Consider the following 9,653-nt stretch of genomic DNA (forward strand, 5'->3'; position numbering starts at 1 on the left):
GTCATTACAGACATTCATAGGCAAATGACAATCTTTTGCAACGAAAGTCATTAATTTTTCTTCTGCGTCTACATGAATTGAAAACCGAGGATATATAAAACTAAGCCTCGCGCTTGGTAAAACGGGATACAAATGGGAAACCACCGATTGTCTGACTTAAGTTCACGGTTTAAGACGGTTTTGTTGTAGGCGATTCCACAGAAACCGTGTTGCTGTTTTCAATCATAGGAATTAAAGCAGGTCTATCATGACGAGGTAGCTTATGTTCATACAGAATTTCACAATCGGCCAGTTTATTTTCCATGATATTTATATTTCTACTTGAAACAGGAGGCCGACAGACAGGCCGAAACATGCATTCTGTTCCTTAATAAAATTACGGAAAATGGCCTCTGTTCCTCCAGACGCTGAAGAAACAACAGGATTAGCTTGCAAAGAAGAAGCTTCCAGCGGAAGACGGTGGTTCTTACCCGAAATCGAATGAGCTGCATTTGTCTAGGTCCAAGTCACACTCTTCCTCGCAGTTTTTGACCCGCTGAGACACTGTGCTCCTCAGGACGTCGGACGATTTGAGCCGCTGTCCAATTGCCACCCTCTCGTAGCAGTCTGCAACAGTGGCAACAGTCTGTCCTTCACAAGCGAGCATGCAGCACCTTCATCTATGAAATCAGCTAAAACAGTTTTATATACAATCTTCACATTTACGTTACAGCTTTAGAATATAGCACTGCCAGAACATAAGAAAAATCTTATTAATTTGAAAGGACCTTACATATAAATCTGGTTACAGAAAATGAGCCCATAACATGATTATCTAATTCCCTCTTATATATAAAAGGGTATATTTGCCCCTGTGCCTATTTAATTAAGCAATGAAGACAAAAGGGGGAGTGAAGGTATAGATCCACCATTCTTGACCTCGGCACTGGATGGAGGAGAGTGGTCATTTTGGACCGTTCCTCTTCCGAAGAAACAACAACCATGAACCTTCCCTAGTTCCTCATAACCTTGCTACGGACGGCAAAATCACAAGAAATCTTCAATCTGCTAAGCCTTTGCCACATATCCATCAAGGTAGAGGCTTACAGGGCCCAGACTGGACTTACTCAATGCCATAAGTGTCAAGAGTTCGGCCACGTCTGGGCTAACTGTAAACAACCTCCAAGTTCTTTGTGGTGCGGAGGCGGTCACCTACGCAAGGAGAGCCCAGAAAAGGGAAACTCTGCCTCCACTCCAACTTGCTGCAACTGCCGGGTGGCGGAGGGAGACAAACCTCATCCCGCCAATTATCGGGGTTGCAAACAAGCCAAGGAGGAGTAACAGAAAAGGAAGGCATGGAGAGCGCCCAAAACTACAACGGGGAGGGTGTTCTCCTCAAACATCGTCATCCTAGGTGTCTCCTTCGCGGCGGCACTCCGAGGAAACGCAGGACAGCAGCAACGGCGCCCTCGGGAAAACCATGTTCCGATGGCTCCACCCACAACAAGGAAGCAGACTGTACCGGTTCCTGCACTGCAGAACGAAACAGGTCAGTCAGTTCTGGCTCCTCATGCAAACAGTCAACCTCTCGACAATATGTTGAGAGTAGTGACTGTACTACAGAAGATCATGACAGTGTTCAAAAGTGCAGTGTCCGAGGAGGACAAAATAGTGGCCATTACAAAGTTGTATTAAATCTGATGAAACAAAATGGCCACTAGAGTTCATAGGTCACTCAAAGTCATAGCATTTAATGCGAACGGCATTTGGAGGCAGCGCTATGAGCTCAGTAAACAGCTGCAAGACCCACACGTAGATGTGGCCCTGTTTTCAGAGACACATCTGATAACTCATGAGATGTTCTCTCTTCCAAATTACCACTTCTACAGAACCGACCGCCACTCGGGCAGAAAAGGCATCCCCCATAACCATGTCGACCTACCACCCCTTGTTTCAGTAGAAGCGACAGGGGTCTGCATACCAATTGGTAACAGCGAAGTACTGCTTGCAGCTGTTTATAAATTCCCAGGCAGGTCCTGGAGTGATGCTGACATCTCTGAGCTCTTAAGCTTTAGACGTAAGTCTATTGTGGCAGGTGATCTGAATGCTAAACGCCCATTTTGGAACAGCAGAGTTCAAACACCTCAGGTGAGAAACTCATGGATTTGCTTGATATGAGTGAATTCGAAATTTCAGCACCACAGTGCCCCACTCATTATTCCCCTGCGAGAAATGGTGACGTGCTGGACAGTGTGGTCCACCAAAATATCAGAGTGTCAGATGTCATCGTCTCTGATATTTTGGATTCAGATCACCTACCAATAGTATTCCACATACTGGATCACGTTCAACTTAGGACTCTTTCGGAAGCTATTGAAAAGTTCACAGATTGGGAAGGGTTTCAAAGCCCCATCTCTGAACTAATATCACCTAAACTAGAAATTAAGTCGGGGTAGAAGCCGATAAAGCGGCACGCGACTTTGCAGCCTCTATTGCTTCGGCATATCCACAAGAAAACTTACACTTTTGGACGTAAACAACGATCTTCCTGGTCTAGATCGCTTGTTAAAACATAAGCAGAGGCTACGAAAATTGTGGCAAGAAACCAGGGATCCAGCGTGTAAAACGGCAGTGAACTGGGTCACAAAATCAATCAGGCGAATGACCCGTAAAAAGGCACTTGAACGGTGGGAAACAAAAATAGGTAACGTTGAAGTCACACCTCAGGGTATATGGCCCATTGCGAAATCTCTCTTAAAGAGAGATGGACCAAGGGCACCAACTGCTATTCATGGTTCTTCTGGCATTAAATGCCATCGTTCCGAAAAAGCCAACGCAACTGCTGACTGTTTGGAAATTCAATTCATTCCGCACGATCTGTGTGACGATAACCATGAACGACGGGTGGAGCAGATGACGATATATTTTAGCACGTACCCCCGTTGCTATGTAATGACTCTGCAAACAACGCTCGTTGCTAAGCAACATATCCCTAACACGCACCAATGAACTAACTGGGAAGCGGTGTTCTCTACTCGGTCTGTGCAGAATGTAGAGTTCAGTTATCTTCGAGAGAGCCGCCGGCCAGGAAGGGCGTGAACACTGAAGCTGAGGAAGCTACGGCGTTGGAAGTCGTTACGAGGCGACACCTGGTGAAGATACGGCAGACAAAGACTTTGTACGTGGTGTAGTGAACTGCAGCGTGTGTGATTTAGCGTTAGCGATATAGATACTTTTAGTTATGTTCTGTAAGTGTTCAGCAAATCCAATCACCAATCCAAACCTCGTCTATTAGTCACCCCTTCACGTGACGATATAATAGATTTTGGTACTGTAATTAAAGCTGGAAATTGTAGGGTTAAAATGGGCTATCACAGCTTGCTTTTACATTTCTCCTGATTCAGCGTCCCCATCCGTCCTGTCCTGTCTCAGCATTCTATCATATCAGAAATGGAATGAAACGTTGTAAAATAGCCAGAACAAAACTAACGGTACGTGTTGTCATGCGGCTATTTCTGTTATTTCTCCATAAAAACGAGAGTTAGCTGCGCCTTAACAGGTAGTCAGTCACTGGTTATATAAAACAAAGGACGGTCCGCCTCTTCAAGGTCGACGTCTCTGAGGGAACGTCGGAACACAGAAGATTTACGTTCAGGAAGGAAATGCAATAAATTCTGTTCATAAGTCAAATTATTTTTACATGGGAAAAGAAAAAAGATTATGTCAGATATAATTAATACATTTTCAGTATGAAATAATTATTTATTCTTTAATAGTCAAAGACCGCCTCTGTGGTCTAGTGGTCACAGTACCTGAGGTCCCGGGTCCGATTCCCGGCTTTACCACATTTCCTGAAAATCTTATTCGTTAACAATCCCTCATCCGTTACCAGCAGGATAGGAGGTCGGGTGACGCTCTGGTCCAACAGCGGGCTCTTCATGAATGCCGACAGATGGTATGCAACCGAACATATAATGGTTATGTACCATAAAAAATGTGGTCAACCACCAATTACGCTTTGTGATAAAATGACAAGATCTAAAATTTTGTGACAATGGTACATTGGTACAAATATTATATTTATGGACATCATCCTTTGTCCTGTTTTTATCCAAAAACTATCCTGCTTACTTTTCAAAACACAAGGTTTCGGAGACTGGATTCTGTCTCCGTCTTCGATAAAGCTAGATCCTGTCTCCGGAGATAGAGTCCAACTGAGTGGGTTCTACCCGAAGACGGAGACAGAATCCAGTCTCCGAAGCGTTGTTTTGAAAAATAAATAGGACGGTTTTTGGATAGAGACAAGACGATGGATAATGTCCAAAATATAATATTTGCAATAAAAAGCAGATTATCTTAATATTCATGAATAAAAGCTACTCGTATTTTGTTATTAACTTGAGACTCTGCAGCATTTTAATGAAGCCAAGTTCTTAATTTTACACAAAATATTTTACCGATATGCACATTCGATTAATCACTGTAACATGGGTAGAATTATTTCAAATCATCATAATCTTCATCGAATATTCTAAACAATTTCAAATCTTCTTGCTTTAGTTGCTCAGAACTTTGGTATCGGACACCAATCCCATGACATGAATACTGACTCCAGCAGGAGTTGCGCAAACTGACAATTCTGATCGAAAGAAATCAACGTGATTGCTGTAGCATTCGTTGGATGCAAAGCTCTGGATATGATGTGAAGGGTTCATATTTTGTGTTTAATGGTTAAAAACTACTGTTGCGTGTTTCCTAGGTAACGCGATAAGAAACGATGGGTCTCGGGTTAGACGGATATGTTTATTGGGCTACTCTTTGGTTACACTCGCAATTACACGTACAATCGCTCGCAGTTATAACGCCTTCAGACGTTTCCTCTTCAACGGCCCTGCTCTTGGGCCACTAATCTCGGTGAAGTGTCTTGGCTCTTCTTTTGTCGCTTGTCGGATCTGAACTGACTTGGTCTGACTGCTAAATTGTCGCTGGTTCTCCCCAGCACAACTTTTTTTTCGGTTCCGAGTCCCACGGGACTCACGACCATATTTTACCGCCTGACCGTCTGTTTTTCGCTTATATCCTACGCTCGGAAGGGATAGAGGCTACCTTTTCGAGAGGTTCAGCTTCGCTGCTGTCATGCAACTGCCTCAAACAATTCGTTACTTAGGCATTGCTAGCCTCTTTGTAATGGTGGAAAGCCAACTGTTAGGTAGGCCGCACACCAGCCTGCGTCAAGACATGTAACAGTCAAGACACGATGTCTGCGACATGACGCAAAGAAAGGAACACAGATGAAACGAATGAGATTATGAAAACCGCCGCACACCGGTCTGAGTCATGATGTGACGTCAGCTTCATGCCTCATGTCTTGGTGCTTGTCTTGAGCAGTTGGTGTGCGGCCGCCCTTAGGCTTAACGGGTGCGTTGTTTAAGCGATTTACTAGGCAACGGGCTAATTTCGTTGCCTAGGAATTATTAGCCGTTGACCAGCAATAGACGCCTTATAGTCCGGCCTTCCTGGCAGCATGTCACAGTATGTTCCTTATTTACTGAAGGGGGATGAAGTGTGGTTCCTTTCAGTTTTTTATTTAACAATGCTGTCAGCAGCGAGATAATATAGCGTCGAATAACAGGATGATTAATGAGTGTGCATCGGTTGATGCGATGAGAATTGGAGGGGGAAACAAAAGTACTTAGATTAACCCCACCCCACTGCTACTTTGTCCACCACAAAGTCCATATGACCTGACCTGGGATTGAAACCGGGCTGCCACTAAAATTGGAGATTTTGGATCTCACATCAGTGACTATGAAGTGTGATATTTCTTGAGGTGACGCGGTTTAGTGTGATAGAAGTCTACAGACCCCCAGCGAAAAGCACTGTCTCAGCTTTCACGGTCGAAGTAATATTGCTGAATGCTGGTTGCTGGTTTGGCTTCTCCTCAGTATTGAAGACGGAAGCAGTACGTTCCCCCGAAACGTCAGTAAAATTTTACCAGACTACAAGGCGCCATATTTCATAAAACAGTACTCTTCGAACTGCAATGTGTTTACACAGAACAAAAAAATTGGAGAACACACTGCAAAAAGAATGTCACGAAAACGACACAAGCACAAATTCATAGCAGATACAAGGAACCTGATATTTACATTGTTTCGTGGTGAATGACATTAAATGGGCAAAAATTTATCTTTGTAAACAAGTAAATATGAAATCAAATCAAGATTTCTAACTGTACTAATATAATATATTTAATAATGGAGCATTAGTGTAGTTTTCTTAGTGTCTAAGAGCCGCATCATAAAAAAGAACAGCGAGGCCTCGTAATCCGGATCACTGACAACACGATAGGGGTGAATGGCCAAATTTCCTGCCACTTGTCCCTGGAGAAACAGCTCCCGCATCCATTAGACCTTTCGTGAGTTCATGGTCCTTCAATACGTGGTTGCTACTACTACTACTGCTACTACTACTACTACTACTACTACTACCACTACTACTAATTTATTTTCTACGCTTACCGCTTCTTATGGACGCTAGTTGGCTGTCTACTTTCACACCGTCCATGCGGACAACTCCTACCATTGCCCCCAACACACACAGTACGATTTGCACACCGTACTTCATACTGTTTCACGAGCACGGATCAAAGGCGTACTGGAATCCTGACAGCTTCAATACTCTTACTGCTGTAATGATGCTTGAGTCTTGCGTTGGTTGCATTCGTGTATGTGTTCTTCAGAAGAGGTAAGTGAAGAAGAGATACGGCCAGTTCTTTTCGTTCTGCGAAGATGCAACGGACTGAAACGTGACGTAATATAAAGATACGTCAACATAATTATTACAATTATTATAAACGAAGTATCGACATAGAATCGGAAGAGTTTATTCTATAAGAATATCCTTAAAATTTTGTCGTAGAGATATTTTCCACGCCTTTTGAAGGTATGAGGTAAAATTACGCGAATTCTGTAAATCAGATTGTTTATCGTGGACAGGTTAGGTTGGCTGCAAGACAATTTAATACTGTACAGAGCATTTATAGATAAATGAAATGAATATAATGGAAATGTGACGTCTGCAGAGCTCACATAAAACATAAAGACACACGTGACTGCAAAAGTAACGTCATTTAAACCTCTCTAATATATACGACAGCAGATCACAGTGGCCGCGCGACCTAAGCATGAAATGCCTTCGCCCGCTCGAATACTGGGATAGTGGGTTCGAATCGCACTCAAGGCATGGAGGTTTCTTTGTGTTTGTGTTAGGTAGCGGCCTTGCGACGGGCTGATCCCCCGTCCAAGGAGTCCTACCGACTGTCTTAGGCTTAAGAAACTGAAGTGAAACAAAGCGTTTCACGGATGACCTATGTTATAAGTGGGAGTAACAGGAATAAAAGAAGGAAGAGGAGGGACGGCCTCTGTCGTCTAGTGGTCAGCGTTCCTGGCTACAGATCCAAAGGTCCGGGTTCGATTTCTGGCGCTACCAGAATTTTTCGGAGAAGTAGTGGGTCTGGAACGGGGTCCACTCAGCCTCGTGATGATAATTGAGGAGCTATTTCAAGGAAATAGCGTCTCCGGTCTAGAAAACCGAAATTAACGACCGTGGGGATTCGTTGCGCTGACCATGCGACACCCTCTATCCGCGAAAGTTGGCACTAACTTCACCGACAAGCGGCGGTCGCTCGGTCGGTATACTTCGCTTGCGGACTAAAATCAAGGAGTTTGGTTTTTTTGGAGGAGGAGGCGGAGGAGGAGAAGAAGAAGAATATGTACGAGTAAGAAGTATATGTAATATTAGGAAACCACTGCCACTTGCAAAGTAATTTTTAATAGTCGAGTAATGTGAGCAGTTTGTTTATTAACATAAGTTTACGAAAATTGAACTATTTATTGTATATACTAGGACATTTAGATTCCTGTTGGTGATGTTAACGCATTATATAGAGTATAGGATAGCTCAGTCAGTATAGGGACAGGCTACGGGTTGGAAGACCAAGGGGCCGGAGTTCGTGTCCCGGCGTGAGCAAGAATTTTCACTTCTCCGTGTCGTTCAGACCGGCACTGGGGTCCACCCAGCCTCCTATCCAATGGGTACCGAGGTCTCTTGCCTTGGGGGTAAAGCGGCCGGGACATGAAGCTGACCACTCACCTCCAACTAGTGCCGAGGTCACAAAAACGTAGATCTAGGCACCCACTCCCAGAAACGCCTTCATGGCGCAGTGCTTAATTAGTTAAGTATAGCGACAAATTTATCTCTTTACCTTTACTTGTTTAAGGCGCATTTTTACACAGTTAGTTGCTGATCAAAGAAAACATCATAATGATTTCGCAGCACCGTCAGAAGAGAGTACACACAGTTCAGTAAAACGTCGGAAGCGACAAGAGGTGCCGATACACGAAGAATCGCCTTGATTTAGCAGTACGTCAGGGAAGAAGACTAACAACAAAAAGCCCAAGAAAGAGCTCCTGGTCCTCCAGCAACGATCAGGGACTTGAAAGGCACTGTAAGGAAAATATGAGCCAAGCATTGGCAAAACACCGTAGGTTGACTGACGTAACAATTTCACAAAGAATACAGAATTCTGCTGGAGGACTCTTCAATTTGTCTCAATATCACAAGGTTTGGGAAGGGGTGGCATGTAGTAGGCATGGGAGAGATGAAAAATGCTTATATAATTGTGGTCGAAAGGCCTGAAGGAAAGAAAAGCATTTGAGAGATTTAAGCTCTCATTCGTCTTGTAAAGGGATTATAAACACAAAGACATAATGGCATAAGAAAATATTTCCTTCAGCGCATACATTGTTAGATAGTGTTTCATGTTTCAAAACCAAGTCTCCCTATTTTTTTTAATTGCTAGTGGGGTGGGACTAAGTCCCTTGTACTGCGGCCACTTCTGGCCTATTGTACCAGCCCCAGATGATAGCTGAGGGCGATTGTGAAGCATTTGGTGGAATGAAGATTGGCAGGGGAAACCGAAGTACTCGGAAAGTCTCCCTAAGTACTTCAGCATTAACCACATTAAAGAAAAGGATACATCTGAAAACAAAAGAAAACAAATCGGCCTTCAGTAATGACCTTTACTAAAACTGTTTACAATTGTGTCCAGACAGTGCTGCACTCTTGCGCTTAACAAGAAGAGGGCACGTCTTCACGACTAAATTCAATCACTATCATTTTGTTACCAGAACAACGAGCTTCTATCCTAGAAAATGTCACTATTATAGCGAAACTTCGGTTGAAAATTTATATGCAGTACTCCCTCTGAATATTTTAACACGGATCCTTCTAAAGTGTATTTATATGTATACACATAATACACATGCACACAAGGTAGGCTTAAACATGTAAAGCTATATACATATGTTTCTAATTAGCTTTCATGCACATGCAGTTGGTTACTAGAATTCATTCCTTTGGGAGACCTTTCAATTCCGTTGTGACAGTAATACCAGCTCAAACACGTGAGTAGCTTACGTAACGAAGTTGACGGTAACTCAGACTGCGTAACATCGAACGGTTGTATAATAGTGAATAATGAATTTGAAAGGATGCAGATAAAAGCTGTCATGGCTTGATTAAAGGTACCATCCAGATATTTTCCTGCAGGGATGGAAGAAGACAATTAAAATTGTCATTCGGAATAGCGGCTGTCCTGCGCAAGACTCGAA

General features: G+C 43.3%; 1 protein-coding gene across 6 annotated transcripts in view; it reads right to left on the bottom strand.

Moving 5' to 3' along the window:
• Nucleotides 1–9,653, bottom strand: part of LOC111870214 — an 82,463-nt gene that overhangs the window by 54,596 nt on the left and 18,214 nt on the right. For 5 of the 6 annotated variants that reach the window (XM_023862317.2, XM_023862316.2, XM_033753712.1 and 2 more), the window contains 2 exons: nt 6,501–6,780; nt 471–606 (listed from right to left, as the gene is read on the bottom strand). In XM_023862317.2, the coding sequence (XP_023718085.1) occupies nt 471–606; nt 6,501–6,606 (242 nt within the window). In that variant the 5' untranslated portion in view covers nt 6,607–6,780. Of the gene's footprint in view, nt 1–470; nt 626–6,500; nt 6,781–8,245; nt 8,302–9,653 lie in introns of those variants that run through there. The other variant, XM_033753715.1, reaches the window with a different exon arrangement.

This window comes from Cryptotermes secundus, unplaced genomic scaffold, assembly GCF_002891405.2.
Source record: "Cryptotermes secundus unplaced genomic scaffold, Csec_1.0 scaffold1182, whole genome shotgun sequence".
Taxonomy (NCBI): domain Eukaryota; kingdom Metazoa; phylum Arthropoda; class Insecta; order Blattodea; family Kalotermitidae; genus Cryptotermes; species Cryptotermes secundus.